The sequence below is a fragment of the Pan troglodytes genome, chromosome 18 (assembly GCF_028858775.2).
Source record: "Pan troglodytes isolate AG18354 chromosome 18, NHGRI_mPanTro3-v2.0_pri, whole genome shotgun sequence".
In the NCBI taxonomy this organism is placed as follows: domain Eukaryota; kingdom Metazoa; phylum Chordata; class Mammalia; order Primates; family Hominidae; genus Pan; species Pan troglodytes.
The window spans coordinates 20,809,574-20,830,457 of NC_072416.2; the positions used below are offsets into that span (position 1 = coordinate 20,809,574).

Here is a 20,884-nt window from a genome sequence, read left to right on the forward strand (position 1 = left end):
GAGGGCAGTGGTCAGTGGGCGGCAGCTCAGACCTGCTCAGGACAGGGATGAGAAGCCACCTCCTCAGCAGACAGGGCAGAGCCCGGTGCCATCTGACAGAATGTTCTAGAATGCTGGATATATGGGACATCTGCACCGTCCGTGATGGCAGCCGCTCGCGACGTGTGCCACTGAACACTTGACAGCAGACTGGCGCAGCTAAGGAACAGAGTTTTAAATTTCATTTTTTTTTTTTTTTTAGATGGAGTCTCGCTCTGTCACCCAGGCTGGAGTGCACTGGCGCAATCTCAGCTCACTGCAACCTCCACCTCCCGCGTTCAGGCAATTGTCCTGGCTCAGCCTCTTGAGTAGGTGGGATTACAGGTGCCTGCCACGATGCCCAGCTAATTTTTTGTATTTTCAGTAGAGACGGGGTTTCACTGTGTTGGCCAGGCTGGTCTTGGAACTCCTGACCTCAAGTGATCTGCCCGCCTCGGCCTCCCAAAGTGCTGGGATTACAGGTGTGAGCCACCACGCCCGGCCATCGTTCCATTTTAATTAACTTAAATAGGAGCAGCCACATGTGGCCTCTGGTTCCTGCCACGGACTCGGGAGCAACCCCTCCTGGTCGCGGCTTATGCGCCTTCTCTGTGTGCTGCTGGGGTTAGTTTGCATGTAGCCTCTTGAGGACCCCACATGTGTATTTCTAAGGGGTGCGGCCTACCGTTTCCGTATGAATGGGAAGAATTCCCACCTGCTGTATTCTTGGAAAGAGGCTGTGAAGGATTGGTGTGAATTCTTCCTGAACTGCTTAGAAAAATTCTATCGTGAAGGCTCTGAGCCTGGGCTTTTCTTTGTGGGATTTTTTTTTTTTTTTTTTTTTTTTTTTTTGGAGACGGAGTCTTGCTCCGTTGCCCAGGATGGAGTGCAGTGGCACAATCTCGGCTCACTGCAAGCTCCGCCTCCTGGGTTCATGCCATTCTCCTGCCTCAGCCTCTCGAGTAGCTGGGACTACAGGCACCCGCCACCATGCCCAGCTAAGTTTTTGTATTTGTAGTAGAGACGGGGTTTCATTGTGTTGGCCAGGCTGGTCTCGAACTCCTGACCTCAAGTGATCTGCCCGCCTCGGCCTCCCAAAGTGTTGGGATTACAGGCGTGAGCCACCATGCCTGGCCCTTTTTAATGTTTTATATAGATAGGGTCTTGCTATGTTGCCCAGGCTGGTCTCAGACTCCTGGACTCAGATCCGCCCACCTCGGCCTCCTGAAGTGTTGGGATTACAGGCGTGAGCCACCACACCCGGCCCGGCCACTGGGAGGTTTCTAAGGGACTAACTCGGCCTCTTCACTTGCTATAGATGTACTGAGATTTTCTTCTGGAGTGCATTTCGGAAGCGTGCACAGCCGCGTGCTTGCTTCTTCTGAGTTATCTGGCGTGCTGCTGTGCAGTTGTCCGTAGCGTCTGCTTAGCAAAGTGCCCTCGTTCTTTCACGATTCTGGCTTCTGAGTCTTCTCTCTTTCTCCCTGGTCAGTCTAGCTAAGGCTGCTCAAGTGTGTTGACCCTTCCCGAGCAGCCTTTGGTGGACGCCTTTCCCTCTGGCTGCAGCACTGGAAAGTGGCGGCCCTGGGCATGGTGCCAAGGCCCAGGCTCCATTCCCACTACTCCCGGGTCCCCAGCCCCAGCCCACCTTGCTCCGGGACATCCAGAAGAGAAAGAGGATGGCCAGGTAGACGGGATAGACAACCACGCTGGACACCAGGCCAACAGCGACTGTGTCGACGCTCAGCGGGCTCAGCCTGGACACACGCCCCGTGCTGTGTGGAGGAGAGGAGGCCACACAGGTGAGGCTGAGGGGCAGGAAGGGCTGGGCAGGAAGAGGCTGTCCCGACCCCTACGGCACCCACCTGTAGGCAGAGTCACCAACAGCCCCGTACCACACGGCGTTGGCGCCCAGGAAGAGGCAGATGAGAAGAACGCAGCAGGTGGCCCTCTGGATGCGAGTGAAACAGCTACGAGGCAGCCGGTCCCATATGGAGAGCCAGATGTGCTTGTCAAAGAAGCCGCGCTGCAGCTCAGCCACCAGCAGGCGCCGGAAGCGCAACAGGGCTGCGTCGCCTAGAAGGCAGGGAGGGCCGCACTGCAGGAGGCCACGGGGCAGGACCACCCTGCCCAACCTCCCACGGAGTGGGAACATGGAACGAGGCCTTACTCGCAGCCAGCATCTCCTTCTCCACCAGGCCCCCGTTGGCCTCCGTCTCCACCGAAAGCCAGTCATTGACCAGGAAGAAGGTGCTGTGTGCCGTCTGCAGGTCCCTGACGATGATGTGCTGCAGGAACCAGGCAGGGCTGAGCCCTGCAGAGGCGCGGGAGGGAGGTCAGGCTCGCAGGGCACCCCAATGCGGGGGCAGAGGGGCAGAGCTTGGCAGGGTCCGCACAGACCTTTGTTGTTGTGCCACACTTGGATCTTCCACACGCTACCCAGGCTGTGCGGGTGGCGATCCGGAAGATGTCCAGGCTGTTGCGGTGGAAGGCTCTGTCGCCGTCCAGGTGCCAGTGGCTGCTCCGGCTGTCCACCCCATACAGCATGATGCCCACGTGGGCCGTGGTACCTGGAGGGCAAGAGGGAGGGGTGGGAGGCTCGGTCTGCTGCCCAACACGTGTGGCATCCCAGGCAAGTCATCTCAGCTTTGGCCTCCGCGCACTCAAGGAGCCACACAGGCAGTCCCGGCTTTGCACGGCTCTGCCATACACGAGGAGCTGCGGTTACTGCAATTTGTCCAATAAACAGCAGGACCTCAAGGACATGATTAAGTTACATGGAAAGAACTGTAACTTGTGACATGCAAACATGGCTGCACACACCTCAGTCCACACCACAACCAGTGACCCGCACTGCACACCTGTCCACGCCTCAGTCACGCCACAACCGGTGACCCGCACCACACACCAGTCCCTCAGTTCATGCACAGACTGCAAAACGTGAAGCTGTGTCACCTCCTCTCCCAGTGACAGACCCAGGTGACAGTATTTTTTTTCTTTTCTTTTTTTTTTTGAGATGGAGTCTTGCTGTGTCACCCAGGCTGGAGTGCAGTGGCGCAATCTCAGCTCACTGCAAGCTCCGCCTCCCGGGTTCACGCCATTCTCCTGCCTCAGTCTCCCGAGAGCTGGGACTACAGGCGCCTGCCACCACGCCGGGCTAATTTTTTTGTATTTTTTAGTAGAGACAGGGTTTCACCGTTAGCCAGGATGGTCTCGATCTCCTGACCCCGTGATTTGCCTGCCTCGGCCTCCCAAAGTGCTCGGATTACAGGTGTGAGCCACCGTGCCCAGCCGACAGTTTTTAAAAGTAGGTAATCAAAAGAAAGAACTGGGAAATGAAGATGAAAGCAGCACGGAAATAAAAAATGGGAACACGGCCAGGTGTGATGGCTCACACCTGTCATCCCAGCACTCTGGCAGGCCGAGGCAGGCGGATCACCTGAGGTCAGGAGTTCGCCTGGCCGACATGGTGAAAAATTAACTGGGTGTGGTGGCGTGCACCTGTACTCCCAGCTACTCAGGAGAATCGCTTAAGGGGAATCGCTTAAACCCAGGAGCTGGAAGTTGCTGTGAGCCAAGAGCACGCCATTGCACTCCAGCCTGGGCAACAGAGCGAGACTCCGTCTCCAAAAAAAGAAAAACGAAAACAAAAAGGGAATGCCAGAAGGGCAATTCCAATGAAAGGAAAATGGAGGTATTGAAGAAACAGCCACGGGGAGGGTGCTGGCGCCTCCGTCTGAGAGACGAGCTATGCAGTCAGGATCACGGGTGGATGCACGGTCTCCCATAGTGGTAGCGATGCTCACGTCACTTGTGGGGCCACGCTACTGTGCAGAACGTGGGCTGCCCACCCTGACTGACTGGCACCTACTTCCAGCTAGGAGCTGTCCTAGTCCTCAGGGACAGTGAGTGCTCACGAGGTCCTTTCCAGGATGAACACACCAGCCCTTCACACAGCACTGCAAAAACTGCCTTGTTCTGACGCCTGCGACGAGATTCACTCCCAGAGGGTGCAACCAGCACAGCCAGTGAGAGCAGGGGAGGCCCTGCCACCCCGCTGCGCCCCACCTGAGCCCCGGCCCCAGCCTGTCTTGACGAGGATCTCGTACTTGAAGCGGCCCCGCTGCCTACAGAAGGGGATGGCGCGGCCCCGGCTGGCATCCAACTGGTCCAGCTTGTGCAGGATGGCGGCCATGACCATGTAGGTCACCAGGCACACAGCACATGTCAGCATGACGATGTAGTTTACATCCGCTGTCGGCTCCTGTGAGGACACAGCCGCCAGGCCCAGGAGGTCACGTGCAAGCTGTGCCTTCTCAGGATAGAGCCGAGCCCACCCAGGCCCTCCTCAACTCTGCAGAGGCTCCCAGGAGCACAGGGTCACTCACAGGAAAGACAAAGCAGACATGGCTTGGGGGCACGAAGAGGCTGGCGCCGAAGGCGGTGAGGTGGCGGGTGAGGCAGACGGCCTGGCGGGGCGAGGTCTCCTCCAGGGGCAGCAGCCCCTCTGTCCGCCACACCATGTCCTCCTCGCTGAAGTACTGGCACAGGGACGCGTACAGGCCCACGGACACCTCCAGCGCCGACCAGCGGAAGTGGCTGGAGAGGTTCAGATGGTAACTCCCCACTGGGTCTCTGCTCCTGGGCAGGGAAGGGGCAGTGGACGTGAGCCCAGGATCCGCCAGGTTGGATGTCAGAGTCCCAGAGCCCATACCCGGTCCAGTCCCCTCGCTGCCTGCCGTCCCCATAGGGCCAGTAACCCGGGCAATGCTGACCCATGATGCCCTGCCCTGCCCTGCCAGGCCGGCCCGCAGAGCTCACCCCGGGGAAATGAAGAAGGTGTAGGGCCGGTGGTCGGCACCCTGGAGTGACTCTGGGCGGATCCTCCTGCTAGCCGAGCAGTTGTGCTCATTGGGCCGGGGCTCCGAGTGCAGATAGACTGCCAGGTAGGGCTCGGATTCCTCAGACAGGTAGCGGCCTGGGGCAGAACGCGCAGGTCACACGCCTGCCGGGAAGCTCAACCACCTGGGGGACACCCACGATGGCCCTCCTGAGCCCACCCTCTGCCACGGGCCTGAAAGGCCATAGGAGCCTCTGCACCAGAGCTGGCACCTGCTTCTCCGTGGCCCCCAGCTCCTCTCCGGCCAGGCCCCCAGCAGCCCATGAAACAGAAAGCAAATTTCACCAGAGACACCCATGGAAGCCCTACGAGAAACGCCTTCCCCCCAAGAACAAGGCCAGGGGGCCGCGTGTGCCCCACCCACTGCACGCACCGTCCAGCAGCGTATAGTTGAGCTGCAGATGCAGCACGGCCGCAGAGTTGCTGCTGTCCAGGGTGACCACAGCACCGACGGAGGCCTGGGGCTGGACCACAACGGAGTTGGCAGAGCTGCGGTGGCCCCGGGCAGCCCAGTCCGAGTTGTTGGGCACCTTCATGGTGATGGCGCGCTCTGAGGCCAGCCGCTCGATGGGGATCTGGGCGCCGGCCCGTGTCTGGAACGCCATCGAGGCCACCTTGGTGGAGACGGTGTAGTTGCTGATATAGCCAAAGGGAAAGGGATTGGAGTCCACCAGAAAGATGAGCTGCACCACGTCACTGAGGTTGGCCAGGGCCCTGCTGAAAGCCTAGGGGATGGAGAAGTGGCAGCCAGACCCTGGGGCGCCGCCATAGCACAGCAGGCTCCGTGGGTCCGAGCGCTTGCCCTGGGCCACGATCTCCTCGCCCGCCAGCGTCAGGTGCTCCTCGTTGAGCACGCGGGAGCGTGTGAGGATGCGCATGAGAGCAGAGGTCAGGTTGTAGGCCTGGGACGCCACCATCCGCGATGGTGACTCGGCTCCCAGCTCTGAGGGCTGTGGTGCCCGCACATCTGAGCTGGCCAGGTGGATGAGGTCTCCTGCAGACAGGCGTGAGGTCAGTGCAGAGACAGGGAGGCAGAGGGAGGGTGGGGGCAGGCAAAAAGGGGGAGCCGGAGGGTGGGGGCTGAGAGAAAGGGGGAACCTGAGGGGGCAGAGAGCGAGGCGCAGGCAGAAGGAAGGGGGAAGCTGGAGAGAGAGTGGTGGAGGGGGAAGGGGATGGGGATGAGGATGAAGATGAGGGGGATGATGGGGAGAGGGAGGAAAAAGGAAGGAAAAGGGTAGAGAAAAGAGAAAGGGGAGAAGAAGAGGAGCAGGGGGAAAGGGAGGGGAAGGGGGATAAGGGAGGGGAAGGGGAATAAGGGAGGGGAAGGAGAATAAGGGGGATAAGAAAGATGAGGGGAATGGACAAAAGGACGGGGAGGATGGGGGGAAATGGAGAAAAGGGGAGAGAGATGGAGAAAAGGTAATAGGGGAGGGGGAGGAGAATGGGAATTGGGGGAGGGGGATAAGGATGGGAATTGGGGGAGGGGGATAAGGATGGGAATTGGGGGAGGGGGATAAGGATGGGAATTGGGGGAGAGGGAGGAGAATGGGAATTGGGGGAGGGGGATAAGGATGGGAATTGGGGGAGGGGGGTAAGGATGGGAATTGGGGGAGGGGGGTAAGGATGGGAATTGGGGGAGGGGGGTGAGGATGGGAATGGGGGAGGGGGATGAGGATGGGAATTGGGGGGAGGGAAGGGGGACAAAGATGGGATGGGGCAAAGGTGAGGCGGTTGTGGGGAGGAGGGAGGCAGAGGAAAGGGCGGCATGGGGCGGACGGGCCACGTGGGGCAGACGGGTGGCATGGGGCACAGGCCGCGGCACCTGTGATGCTGAGGATGCTGTCTCCGATGGCGGTGGGCGTCACGGTGCCCGCGGTGGTCTCTGCCTGCAGGATGCGCATCATGGCCTCCAGCTTGTGCAGCGTCTGCTTCAGGCACGAGCGGCATACGAGCTCCCTGCTGGGCCCCTGTGTGGAGCCAGCAGTGTCCAGTCCCGCTCCTGGCCCCACTCCTTGCACACGCCCTCCTCTCTACACAGGTCCTCACCTGGCTCACACCCCCAGCCCTGCAGCTGGAGAGCCCACTTGACTGGACCCCCACAGCCTCCTCACTAAGCATTTTCTGTGGCTCTGCATGACCCAGGGCCTCCACCTGGGGACCACGTGATGCAGCACACCGACCACACAAGGCACCTCTTCACAAGAGAGGAGGAGGAGGGGAGAGGGGAGAGAGGAGAGGGGAGTGGAGAAAAGGGGGGAGAGGAGAGGGAAGGGGAGAGAAGGGGGAGAGGAGAGGGAAGGGAGAGAGAAGGAGGAGAGGAGAGGGAAGGGGGAGAGGAGAGGGGAGGGGAGAGAAGGGGGAGAGGAGAGGGGAGGGGAGAGAACGAGGAGAGGAGAGGGGAGGGGAGAGAAGGGGGAGAGGAGAGGGGAGGGGAGAGAAGGGGGAGAGGAGAGGGGAGGGGAGAGAAGGGGGAGAGGAGAGGGGAGGGGAGAGAAGGGGGAGAAAGGAGAGGGAAGAGGAGGGGAGGGGAAGAGGGGAAAGACGGGAGGGATGAGGAGGGGAGGGGAAGAGGAAAGGGGAAGAGGGGAGGGAAGAGGAGGAGAGGGGAAGAGGAGGAGAGGGGAAGAGGAGGGGAGGGGAAGAGGAGGGGAGGGGAAGAGGAGGGGAGGGGAAGAGGAGGGGAGGGGAAGAGGGGAAAGAGGGGAGGGATGAGGAGGAGAGGGGAAGAGGGGAGGGAAGAGGAGGGGAGGGGAAGAGGAGGGGAGGGGAAGAGGAGAGGGAGAAGTATTTCTGGAGAAGACACAGCACTCCAGGCAGAGGGGAGAGTATGTGCAAAGGCCCCGAGGAGGGAGTGAGCTTGGTGTGGGACTGCAGAGGACCACTGTGGCTGGGGCCCGGTGAGTGAGGGGACAGTGGGAGGAGATAAAGAAGGGGTTAAGAAGTGTCAAAAAAAAAAAAAAAAAAAAGGATCTTATTACAAGAGAGCTGGAAATCCACTCCACTGCTGGAAGGGAAAGGTTTCCTAAATATCTATCACTTATTATGAACTGGATATTAATCGATCTCCTATAACAAATCTACCTGTCGAGCTTTTGTAATTAAGCAGTTAGGGGAGTAAGCTGGCACATGAAACACCAGTTCCAATTCTTCCAGTTTCTCTACAGAGAAACTAAGACCTGACAACGACATCTGCCGCCGCTCGACATCAAAACATTATAGAAATTCACGAAGGGATCTACAGAGGTGCTCCTGAAACCCATTTCACACTGCCTTTCAGGCCACAGAGACCACAGTCAACAAGAAGCTAAGATCCTGTTTACAGCTTCTTCCCCTGTGCTGGAATAAATACACCAGAGAAGGTGGGGCACAATGGCTCACGCCTGTAATCCTAGCACTCTGCGAGGCCAACACGGGTGGATCCCCTGAGGTCAGGAGTTTTAAGACCAGTCTGGCCAACATGGTGGAACTCTGTCTCTAACAAAAATACAAAAAAAAAAAAAAAAATTAGCTGGGCATGGTGGCACGCACCTCTAGTCCCAGCTACTCGGGAGGCTGAGGCAGGAGAATCGCTTGAACCCGGGAGGTGGAGGTTTCAGTGAGCCGAGATTGTGCCACTGCACTCCAGCCTGGGCAACAGAGCAAGACTCCATCTCAAAAAAAAAAAAAAAAAAAAAAAAATTTATATATATATATCAGAGAAACTCACTTGGCAGTACAGAGCAGTGTACACCAAGGACACTTTGATACCTAAGAGGGTTCACTTAAGCCCTGCCATAACCCTGAGAAGTAGGTATTAAGATCTCAATTTTCGGTGAAAACTGAGGCTGAGAAGCAGCACATGAATTTACCCAAAGCTATTATTCCTAATAATATAAAGCCAGTGTGCTCTGCACTGTACCAAAGGCCACCCCGAATCACCAGTCAGATTTAGCGTACGGCCAGGACAAGGAAACCTCCTAAATACAGGGGTCCTTCCATTGAGAGAGTATAAATGCTTCCTGATTATGCGTTGCGTAACAGGTGGGCGAGTGGAGAGGCAGAAAAGGAAATCTGACTTGCCTACGTTTACAATATGCCTGGGATGTTAGTCTTTCTTGACATCCACAAGGCGAGCGTTTTTCCAAATAAGAGACTCCATAAGCCGTACATACCAGAGTGATGGCGTGAGACAGGGAACATCTCAGCATGTAGCCCGTCTGCCTGAACTCAACTGCAGACACCTCATCCTCCAGCACTTCCACCTCCAGGCTCTTGTTCTTCCAGCACCAATCCTCATGCATGATGCTTACTGCAAAAGCAAACACCAAAAACGGACATGTGGGCGTGGAGCACACCACCTCCCTGCACGCCACCAGAAACAATGATCATGAATTAACTAATTTTAAAAAGCAGGACATAAAGATAGAAATATACACATACATATATTTATAACTAGCAGTATTTGGAATAAATTACTGCTAAAGAAAACCTGGAGTCGAGCGTGGTAGCTCACGCCTATAATCCCAGCACTCTGGGAGGCCGAGGCAGTTGGATGGCTTGAAACCAGGAGTTCAAGACCAGTCTGACCAACATAGCAAAACCCCATCTCTACTAAAAATACAAAAGTTATCCAGGCATGGTGGTGCATGCCTGTAATCCCAGCTACTCGGGAAGCTGAGGCAAGAGAATCTCCTGCACCCAGAAGGCGGAGAGGTTGCAGTGAGCCAAGGTCACGCCACCACACTCCGGCCTGGGTGACAGAGCAAGGCTAAATTTCAAAAAAAAAAAGAAAGAAAAACTCGAACCAATGTCCATTACATCAAGAAAGAAATCTAATGGGGCCTGTAAGATCAGGCTGCAAGTAAGGTATTCAGGGATCCACAAACTTTTTCTGCAACTCTTTTCAGTTTTGCAGGCCACATGCTTTGTCAGCCTCAACCACTCGACTTGGCCACTGTTACACACGAGCAGCCATAGAGAATCCATAAACAAATGGGCAAGGCTGTATTCTAAGGAAACTATGCTTATAAAAAAGGCAGTTTTTGTAGTCTGCCAAGCCCTGCCATAACAGAAAATATTAATATAATTCCAGAAAAGCAGTCTGTTTTATAAGCTATCCACTGCCAGCAGCCCCAAGCTGATTTCTGAAAAAGCAGAAATACAGGCAAGAAGTGGCTTCTTAAGAAGGGCAAGGAAAAGGGAAGTAACATTTGTGGGCACCAGCTACTTAGCTGGCTCTCTGCACAACGGGCTTTATAAACTTTACTTCTTTTAGTCTTATATTCTGCAGAAAGGGTCTATTACGTCTATTTTACAGATGGGAAAACTGAGTTTCGGGGAGGTCAAGTACCTTGCCATGGCCAGTACTCAGCACCAGTACTGCTAAGTTAGTAGAACACATCAGTGGAACTATTTCACACTCCTTTTTCTGGCCTTTAGAAATAAAATGCCATAAGTCAGGGCACCCTCCCTTAACAGAAGCAGCCAGTGGGCTGTGCTGACAAGGTGGCGGTCAGCTCAGGGCCTGGACTCCTCCATGCTTGTCCAACGCTAAATAATGCCGTCAAGGTCACGAGGCAAAGACGACTTAAAGCAAGGAAAGGTACATGGTCGTGATACAATTTGAGACCTGAGTTTTAGAAAGTTTACAAAGACAAGAAGTGTGTGAGGGCCACAGGATGTTGCATTCCAATTCTTACTTTTGTATTTTCCAGGGAGCACGTTGTCAAAGGTGAAAGTCATGGCGTTGACCTTGCCGGAGAGCTGGAGGCTCCGCTTCTCACCCTGGCGGCTCAGGGACTGTAGAGTCACCAGCAAGTCACCGCAGGTGTCTGCAGGGAAAAGAAGGGAGGGCCCCATGTGACCCCTCATAAGGCTTCAGCACAGGTTCGAATCCTAACCCTATGTAATAGCTTCTTGCTACTGCTGAGCTCCTAAGAGGCAGTGGCCGGAGGCGGACGGAGTGCTTCTTTCAAGCTAACATGCACCCACTTGACTCCAAGAAGCCTCCCTCGCACGCAGGTGATCAGTAGCAAACAACAAAGGCAAAAGGAAAAGTTTCCCAAATCCCACTCCTACCAGCTGACTTCTTTGAAACTAAGTGTTCTTACTTTCCAGTGATATCTTACCCAAACAAGAGACTTTCCCAGAAACTAATGCAAGAACTGTACAAAGGCCACATCCATCACCGGCCTGTCGGTCACAGTAAGAGGAAATGTCTGGGGTTTCAACGTCAGCCCTGCTCTGGTTTCTGCCTCAGGAACCATCACCTGCGGAAACGTGGATGGAGCGTTAGAGGCTGCATTCGGGGAGATCTTCCCCCTGACCTACAGGGCGCTAGAACATTCATCTGGGACCAAGGCTAAAGAGATTTTGAAGGCCAAAGTTTCATTTCCAGGCCGATTTTACAATCACATCAAATCCACGAATAACTTGTGTGAAGTAAACACAGTTCTACCCAGATGAAAAATTAGCCTCAACAGACCCATGTGTATGAACAAAAGTCTATCTGGCCTAATTCCCCACAGGCACGCAACGCAGACACGCCTCACTTACATACTAGAAACCATACTACATCCCAGTCACTTTTCCAGGCTTCAGATCACTTGTAGCATAAGCTCTGAACCCGTCAACACTATGTGGATGACACTTTGGTGGAATTAAGTCATTTTCTTCCTCCTATTGTTCTGTGTGCCTTTCATGGGCTAAGAGGAGGAACAGGTGAAGGTAGCAGCGGTCAAATCTTTCATCCCTAGTAAAGACGACACTGCCCTTCCTTGGAGAAGTCCATCTTGCTTCCGAAAGGGCTTCCAAAGACTTGTCAATGTGGACGTCTTCGCAAGAAGCCAGCTACCATCTAATAAAGGCAGCTGTCAACCCACACACCACGCTGTTCTGTGGAAGCAGGGAGAACGCAATCTCCTACCCTGTTTCCCACAGAGGGAGGGACCCCACTTTGCCCTAGAGGAGAGCAGAGTCTAACAGGGAACCTTCTCGGCCCTCTCCCTTTGTGTTATTTGCTCTTCCACAGGGAGGAAGGGCAGCTGCTGATTTGATGGGTGACAGCCCATGGAAACAGTCTCTCCCCAAGGGCAGGGCCACTGCACTGAAAGGCATGGTGGGCTGACCTCTGCTCTGTCCTGTCTCTTGCTTGCTTGGGCCAGCTGTGGCTTGGGCCTTCACCATGGTGATGAGACCACAGGCCAGACCGTCTCCCCGTTCTCGGCCTGCTTGAATGGATAAGTCGCGCGGTCCCTGCCTAGCCATCTTGAAGTCAAGGCAAAGCAGGAAATGGGAAGCTCCATTTTGGCCTGGGGTCCCAGAAGCCACGCACTATGGCCATTTTTGAGCTGCCATTAGTAGAGTTCATTTTTGGTGTCCTCTTGGACTCATCGACATTCTACAGCAGCCAGAAGCCTGAAGGTAGAGGAGTGACTGGCAGCCTGATACTAATAAACATCAAGACTGGAAAAAAGAGAGGCAGATGGCATCATTTTTTAGCTGGATGCCTATCTGACTCTCCTCTACTGGTGCAGGATTGTAAAGACTTAGAAACAAGAAGTTGGAAACTGGAATGCTCCTTCTCTAACCCCATTCAACCTAATAACCCTTCTAAAAATCACTGCTTTTTCTCAAAACATTTTAAATTTAAAACAATGCAACGCACCTGCACTTTGTAAGTCCCTGGTTTTGCTTTAAAACAAAATGATCCATGAGCATCTGTCTCCACGGTGACCAAAGACTTGTCCTTGTCTTGAGATGACAGGACAACTTTGTATTTATTCATCTGCTTGACGGTGTCGGGGAAGCGAATGATTGATATCTGACCACAGACACTGAACCTGCAAAGAGAAGACCATTCATTCCAGCACGAGGACTCAATTATAACAGGAAAGGCTCTTATCGACCAAAAAAGATGCAGCCCTCTCCCAGCCCTTGTTCCTGAGAATAGTCTAATCTTAATGAAGAGACAGAATGCAGTCCAGATGATTCTGGTTTTAAAAAGCAACCTTCATTCTGGTTTTAAAAAGCAACCTTCAGAAGCAAGACTGGGCATCTTTCTACAGAACAGGGGCCCGTAGTGGGGCTGTTTGTGTGTTCCGGGTGACATCTGGCAATCCCCCACTGCAGAGGCAATTTTAAGAAAACCTGCAGATAATAAAAACGTTTCAGGTAATTGGATCGTTGACAGCGGAGCGGCCTTGGACTGAGAATGTGGGCTAGCCCTTAAAAGCAAGAGCTCTAAGCTGCCTAAGAAACTGTGGCATTACCAGGCCATCAAATAAGTCAGGATTATCAAAGACGTCTTCCTTGCTTGTGATTATATATAACACATGGATGAAAGCAAACTGGGAGATTGGAACAGAAAAGGTAATTAAGTTAAAAAATGCAAAGCTAAAATTGAACTCCTTGGGAGGTAGGAGCCACAAATGTAACTTATAACTGAAAAGCCCTATTAAGGTAATGATTCAGATTTGAGATTCTAAATAAGGAGTAAGGTGTTGCAAGGCATCCCTCGAATAACACGAGAGGCCCCCCTACAACGACCATCATCCTTGGAGTGCTGGTCTTCATTTCTGAAGCAGCTGGTGTGTTAAAGTGTAATAGTACATCCTAGCTGGGGGTCACAGTTGTCTTTTCAACTGTTCCTTTTAAAGAATCTTCAAGAATCATTTTAGATAAAAATTAGTTACTTTTGACATAAAGATAATCAAGAATGTTGGATTCTGACAATTAGGGGTACATTAAATGTTGGAACCACCACTCCGCCTCAAATAAAAAAACAGTGGAAAACACAAGGAAATGGTGGAAGATTGTGTATGTGAAATCTAGGAATCATGAAAAACACAGCCATTTCTTCAGAGTGAAGGGACTGCCCAGCCATATGAGCTCACTATCTCCAGCATGGGTCAGCAAACTACCACCCAAGGACCAAGTCAGGGCCCCCCTCCCGTTTGTGATGAACTGCAAGCCGAGAAAAAGAATTGTACACTCTTAAGTGGTTAAAGTTAAAAAAAAAAAAAAAAAAAAGAAAGATAATATTTCACATGTAAAAATTACATGAAATGCAAACTGTGGTGTCCAAAAATGTAGTTGTGTTGCGCTCTGCCCATTCATTTACAAATTGTCTATCTCAGCTGTGGTCCTAGAGACCGTATGGCTCACGCAGCCTAAAATAGTTATTCTCTGGCTCTCCACAGAGAAAGTGTCCCAATCCCTGACCTAGCATATGCATTTTGGTTCTCACATTCCCCTACTGTGAACTTTCAGAATAAAAGGATGGGAAGCAAACACTGACACAATCATTCCCAAGGACCTGTCATATTCTCTTGATTTGTGTACCTGTCAGGGGACACATCACCTTGTCTATTTCCTATCAAATCTCTTTGCCTCCTTAAGTTGTAAATATTTGAACCATAAGATATGTTTTAGCCCATATTCTTATTAAAAAGAAGTGCCTATTCTCCCTAAACCTCAAATCTATACTGGCTTAGTTTGGAAAAATAAACCAAAAGGGTGGTAGAAAAAGGTTCCGTTATACTGAAGCCCTTAAAAATTGATTTGTATCAATAAATTCTTTCAACAGGGTTTAAATACATATATGGACAGAAACAGGTAATATTGGTGGATATTGAGAGAAATCTATTTTCACAGTCATTTGGACAGAAGCCAAAGAGTTTGTTTTTACAATAAATTGAGTAATTTTTTTATTTTACTTTAAAGGAAGACTAGGCACCATGGCTCAGCCTGTAATCCCAGCACTTTGGGAAGCCGAGGCGGGTGGGTCACTTGAGGTCAGGAGTTCGAGACCAGCCTAGCCAACACGGCAAAACCACATCTCTACTAAAAAATATAAAAATTAGCCTGTAATCCCAGCTACTCAGGAGGCTGGGGCAGGAGAATCACTTGAACCCGAGAGGCGGAGGCTGCAGTGAGCCAAGATGGTGCCACTGTACTCCAGCCTGGGCAACGGAGTAAGACCCTGTCTCAAAAAAAATAAAAAGGAAAAGAAATAGTAAGAAGTATCAGTGTGCTAAAAAGGCAAATGTACTACGTTGGCCAATAAAAAAAAGAGATTTTCCAAAAATGTTCAACAAATGCTATTTTTCTTTCTTTGACTCAAATACTCTACTTTAAAGGAGAAAATAAATATATTTCCTCCATCTCTGTGAACAGCGCCTTCTCCATCTACCCAGTGGCTCAAATAAGAAACCTGTAACCTCAACAGCACAGGCCTGTGGGTGTGTTCTCCATGTGACCTACCAAATCCATCTACTCCTCGCTCCCTCGCCTGCCAGCCGCCTGGGCCCGGCCACTACCATATCTCCTCCAGACAACCACCACTGCCTCATATCTGGCCCCTCCATTCACACCATGGCTTTCCTCCAATCCATTCTCCACACAGCAGCCAGGAAGAAAAACAAACTTTTTAAAGTACCATGATTCCTATCGCTCCCTTGCCAACTGATAAGTCTCTTTTTTTTTTTTGAGACAGAATCTCACCCTGTTGACCAGGCTGGAATGCAATGGTGCAATCTCAGCTCACTGCAACCCCTGCCTCCCGGGTTCAAGCGATTCTCCTGCCTCAGCCTCCTGAGTTGCTGGGATTATAGGCGCGCATCACCATGCCCTGCCAACCTTTTGTATCTTTAGTACAGACTGGGTTTCACCATGCTGGCCAGGCTGGGCTTGAACTCCTGACCTCATGATCCGCCCACCTCAGCCTCCCAAAGTGCTGAGATCATAGGCGTGAGCCACCGTGCCCGGCCAACCAACAGACAACTCCTAACGGGTTTCCACTGCATTAGGGAGCAAAGCCCAATCCCAAAGCAAGGCTACAAGGCCCCAGAGCTCCCTGACCTCACCCACCTCCTCCAGCTGCGCAGACTGCCTTTCAGGTCCTTCCTATCCTATGCAGGCCTCTGAGCATGCTGCTTCTCTACTAGGGAAGATTTTCTTTAGCTAACTTTTAGTCTCTACTAAGGTCTCTGCAACCCAGAGAGCCTTGCAGAGCTCCCACTCTAAATTAGCTCTTCTTGCAGCACCCTGATCTCTTCCCTGCACGACACTTGCCATAATTTAGCAGCATAAATGTATTTGTCTTTTTTGTCTTTTTTTAAAATCTTGTTATCTTTTAATTTTTATCTCTTTATTTATTTATTTTTAGACCAGGTTATGAAACTAGCTACTTTTTGCATTTTTGGTAGAGATGGTGTTTTGCCAAGTTGCCCAGGCTGGTCTCAAACTCCTGGGCTCAAGCGATCCGCCCACCTCCGCCTCCCAAGGTGCTGGGATGGATTACAGGTGTGAGGCATTAAGCCTGGCCACAGATGTATTTGTCTTCAGTCTGTCTCCCTGGTAGGGTGAAAGCCCCATCTCTGGAACACTAGTTTGATTAATTATTAGGTACGAAGCATTTTTCAGTGCCTCATCTAGAGTAACTGCACAAAGTGTTTATGGAAGGTGGGAAAGACTTCAATCCAAGAATTACTTTCTGAGGGTAATTTGCTTCCCTGTCTTCCATTCACCACTGGACTCCTTGACCTCGACCTCCATCTGTCTACAGAAAAGAGTCACTGTGGCCTCCTCAGTGATCAAGCCAGGGGACTGTGTTCACCAGGGCTCAGCTCCCTGCACCTCCCTGTTGGGCACTACCTCCTACCCCAAACTTACTTTCTTAGCTCCTATGACCTCATGCTCCCTAGGTCCCCCCTGGGCCACCTGGCACTCTGTTTTTGGCCTACTGTTCTTCTAATTCTACCTGCACATACATATTTGAGGTCCTGGCTGCCACCTGCAGCCGAATCTTCAGGATTGACCATCCATCCAAGCGCCTATTGAAGAGCTCCACCTAGTGGTCCTACAGACCAATGTGGCCAAATCTGAACCCTCATCACCTAACTGGCTTCTCTTTCTGTCCCCAGCCATCACACCTCTCAAGCTGGGCACCCTAAATATCTCACCAGTCTGTCCCTGACTTCCCTACAAGGCAAGCCCTTGTCGTCTCTGCTTTCAGACCTCCTGTGCCCAAGTCCTGTCCCCTTCAAAGCCACTCTACTCCATGCCATTGTTTTCAGAATGCCCTATTGAAAACAATGATCAAAGCTTGTTAAATTAATGCTCAAAACCACTCACGGCCCGTTGGCCCCAGTGGGAGAAAGCCCCTATGCCCCGGTGGGGTGTGAGGAGGTGCTATGGGGTTGGCCTCATCATCACCTTCACCTGCCAGTATATTCTGCTCCAGTAGCACCCAGCTTTACACCCGCAGCCACCTCATGCTGCTGTGAGACTGCCTGACTTTGCTCATGCCGCGCTTCTCCCAAGCAGACCCTGCACTCTCCTTCTAAGCTACTGTTTTGTGAGCACCTGTTATGTCTAAAGCTGTTCTGCAGGTTACATGCAGGTGGATCTGGGATCTCACTCCAAAGCCCAAGTTCTTGGCACTACACAATCTTGCTTCAGATGATGCTAAAACCACATGAATTCAACCACAAGATGTCCCTGCCTGTACTTATAGTATAATGAGTAACTACAAGCAGGAAGAACTACACCAATGACCTGAAGCATCTTCCAATAAGCTTTCTCAACCAACAATATCATCTTCCAAAAATCCTCAAAGATTAAGCAAAGAGGGGTCCTGTGAAAGATCGTGAAAGTCAGACATGAAAGATTTTTTAATTTCACAAGCCCATTTTAATTTGAAGCAAGGGACTTTTCATTAAGCATCCGACATGTCAGTACCTTCAGTTTGTAAGATTTAGAACTAATCTTTCTTGGCCGGGTGCAGTGTCTCACACCTATAATCCCAGCACTTTGGGAGGCCAAAGCAGGCAGACAGCCTGAGGTTAGGAGTTTTGAGACTAGCCTGGCCAACATAGAGTGAAACCCTGTCTCTACTTAAAAATACAAAAATTAGCTGGGTGTGGTGGGGCACGCCTGTAGTCCCAGCTACTTGGGAAGCTGAGGCAGGAGAATCACTTGAACCTGGGAGGCAGAGGTTGCAGTGAATCGAGATGGCACCACTGCACTACAGCCTGGGCAACAGGGCAAGACTCTGACTCTCAAAAAAAAAAAAAAAAAAGTACTAATCTTTCTTAAGTTCTTAAGCTCGGCAAGACACACAGATCACAGGTCATTTTGTTCTACACTGGCTGCCAGCATATTTACTGGCGCTTCCAAATCCACACGATAAGCTTACCCCGTTGCAATAATGTCAGCCAGCTGAGGTGTGTTCGGTGCAATTTTGATGGTGACCGTTTCAAAGTAGAGGTGCTCTTTCTGAGCATGGATGGTGTATGTCCCTGTGGTTATGTTCTCAAGGCGGAATGAGCCATCAGCTTTTGTTTTAACTGTAAAACAAAAACACACAAACAGAAGATAAGCCAAAAACAACAGTGTATCCTTACATGTACACCAGAATACTTGAGACCAAAAGCTGCCATGTTCTCATATAGTCATCAGTTCCTCTCCATTTCTCTCTGTGATCCAAAAACAGCGCTGGCCATCAGCCTGGGGCTGCTGTGTCAGCCCACCTTTGATTTGGTTATTCAGGGTGACTACTGCTTCTGGAACACCATCTCCTTCGGGTCCGTTCAAGACCCTCCCGGTGACGGAGAATCCCATGACGTGGAACACGGGCTAGAAAACAAAGAACAAGAAGAAGGTGCTCGAAGGTGCTCCTGTGCCAGAGCCACAAAGCCTCCTTCTGCTGCGCCGGCCACCACCTACCATGTCTGCTCCTGCCGCCCACCTCCCAACACTCAGTGCCCCGGTCCTGTGTGCCAGCCGGGCTCCCTCTCACTTTACCCACATCTGTCTTCTCTGTTGTGTTCCCAACACACTGCTGAGTGTCAAACAACAGAAAAGTCTAGAGACTTACTTCCCTCGTTAAAAGGTCACTGACTCAAGCTTCTAGAAGCCCCCCACCCTTACCCCTGTGCCATCTCCTCCCCTCCAGATGCCCCCATTTTGGTGAACCACGTCTTCCTCCAGTCTCCCATGCACACCCCGGCATCACTTCGGATGCCCCGCCCCGCTCCTCCAGCATCGATCAGTCCTGTGGATTCCACCTCTGCAAGGTCTCACGTGCCCCCTCCTGTCTTTCCACCACGACCTGAACACAGGTCCTTATGAAATCCACCTAGGCCAGGCGCAGTGGTTCACGCCTGTAATCCCAGCACTTTGGGAGGCCGAGGCAGGCAGATCACTTGAGGTCAGGAGTCCAAGACCAGCCTGGCCAACATGGTGAAGCCCTGTCTCCACTAAAAATACAAAAATTAGCCAGATGTGGTGGCAGGCGCCTGTAATCCCAGCTACTCGGGAGGCTGAGGCAGGAGAATCGCTTCAACTCGGGATGCGGAGGTTGCAGTGAGCCAAGATAGTGCCAGCCTGTGTGAAGCAGCAAGACTCTGTCTCAAAGAAAAAAAAAAAAAAAAGAAATCCACCTAGACCACCCTCCTCCACCACCATCACTGGCTCACACATGGTCCCATGCTCCATGTGTCTGTGTCTGTGTCTGTGCCCCACTCGCCTGTGAGCAGCACACCTGTGCTTTCTCTGCAGTTACTGAGTTCCAGCCCTGATCTGTGTATCCCCAAGGTCACCACTGCTAACCTATTTTAGTATCTTCAACAAACTTACCAGTATCTGAAATGTCCTCGTTCGATTTCTTAGTTGTCTCCCTCCCACTAGCATGTTACCTCATGGAGACAGGGACTTTTTCTGTCTTAGTCACCTGGTACACAGCAGGCACTCAATAACTGACTCCTGAATGAATGTGTGCACGCACGTGTGCAACAGCATTTGAGATGAAGCTTTAAATAATTAAATGACTTCCTTTTTATGCAGGTAGCCCTTCTTTTTTATTTTTTAATTTTTTTTTCAGCAAATGGTTTCTTAGTGATGGTCTCACATGACAGGTAGTCCTTCTTGATCTTTCCAAAAAGACATGTTTCATTCCATGCATTACCTACTTATTAATTCACATATGTACTCAACAAATATTTTTGCTGGGCACCTACTATGTGCCAGGCACTAAATCCCATGTTAGGAAAACAGTAAAGAATAAGACACGGTACCTGACCTCAGGGAACTTACAGGGCCCCATTCCCTGAAATTCCATTCATCATTTTCAAAATATGTATTTGGCTGTAATCTGGGAATAGCTGTCTCTGCTCACCTGCCCCCATCCTTCTCTGCAAGCTACGAGAAGCAAAGTAAAGGCTTCATCTTCTTACCCTTCTCTTTCCCCTCCAGTGTACAGCAGAACGGTCAAACACTCCACTGAACCTTAAAATGCAGAGTCTGCACCCCACTGTGCATATGACCTAAAAGTCCGCTTCTGCCAGTTTAAGCGATTTTAACACAGTACTTTCAAATGTAATATTAAGAGAAAATGATTAAAATATAATTGCTTCGATAACTCTAACATCGGGTGGTCCACTTAGGAGAGGCTGTTATTTTCTTTTGGGATTTGTTCTAGCTAGCCAATTTTCTACAGTAACCATTTTCTACTTCTGTAATTAAAGGAGACGTAAGTGAGATGAAAAATACATTTACCATTTATGTGAGGGTCTAGGCAGTTTATCAAGCCATGTATCACACTGCCCATTCCTACCATCACGGTCCAAGCTCTGCCAGTTCTCACCTGGTTTACGGCCATGGCATCCCAACTGGTCTCCCACTTCCACCGACACCCTGCAAACTCTCCTCAACACAGCTGCCAGAAGGATCACGCCACTCCTCTGCTAGGAACCTTCCAGTGGCACCAATTCTCACCCAGAGTTATAGGCAAAGTGGCCCACCAAGCCCTGCACAATCTGCCCTGTCACCTCCCTGACCCTCTTTCCGCCTCCTCCTTCCTTGCTCATTCCCTCCACTCCAGCCACCCTAGCCTCCTTGGGATGCCCCAAACCCTTCAGCACACTCCTGCCTCAGGACCTTTGCACGTGCCGTTCCCTCAGTCTTACACACTCTTCCTGCAGGAGT

At 51.5% G+C, this 20,884-nt stretch overlaps 2 protein-coding genes across 2 annotated transcripts in view; both read right to left on the minus strand.

Annotated features, from left to right (window-relative positions):
• Nucleotides 1-838: 838 nt before the first annotated feature.
• LOC112207891 (polycystin-1-like) lies at nucleotides 839-5,828 on the minus strand. Its single transcript, XM_024353885.3, is given in 9 exon segments — nucleotides 839-1,793; nucleotides 1,884-2,094; nucleotides 2,189-2,332; nucleotides 2,419-2,472; nucleotides 2,475-2,588; nucleotides 4,087-4,282; nucleotides 4,407-4,659; nucleotides 4,840-4,996; nucleotides 5,292-5,828. Coding segments are annotated over 9 exon segments (1,629 nt in total). The 5' UTR covers nucleotides 5,524-5,828; the 3' UTR covers nucleotides 839-1,525.
• Nucleotides 5,811-20,884, minus strand: part of LOC112207969 (BOS complex subunit NOMO3-like) — a 35,953-nt gene continuing 20,879 nt past the window's right edge. Inside the window, exons 10-17 of the mRNA XM_054668236.2 lie at nucleotides 18,430-18,535; nucleotides 18,096-18,246; nucleotides 12,564-12,738; nucleotides 11,026-11,166; nucleotides 10,597-10,728; nucleotides 9,070-9,206; nucleotides 6,741-6,885; nucleotides 5,811-5,912 (exon numbers count right to left, since the gene is read on the minus strand). Of these exons, the coding sequence (XP_054524211.1) occupies nucleotides 11,050-11,166; nucleotides 12,564-12,738; nucleotides 18,096-18,246; nucleotides 18,430-18,535 (549 nt within the window). The 3' untranslated portion in view covers nucleotides 5,811-5,912; nucleotides 6,741-6,885; nucleotides 9,070-9,206; nucleotides 10,597-10,728; nucleotides 11,026-11,049. The remainder of the gene's footprint in view (nucleotides 5,913-6,740; nucleotides 6,886-9,069; nucleotides 9,207-10,596; nucleotides 10,729-11,025; nucleotides 11,167-12,563; nucleotides 12,739-18,095; nucleotides 18,247-18,429; nucleotides 18,536-20,884) is intronic.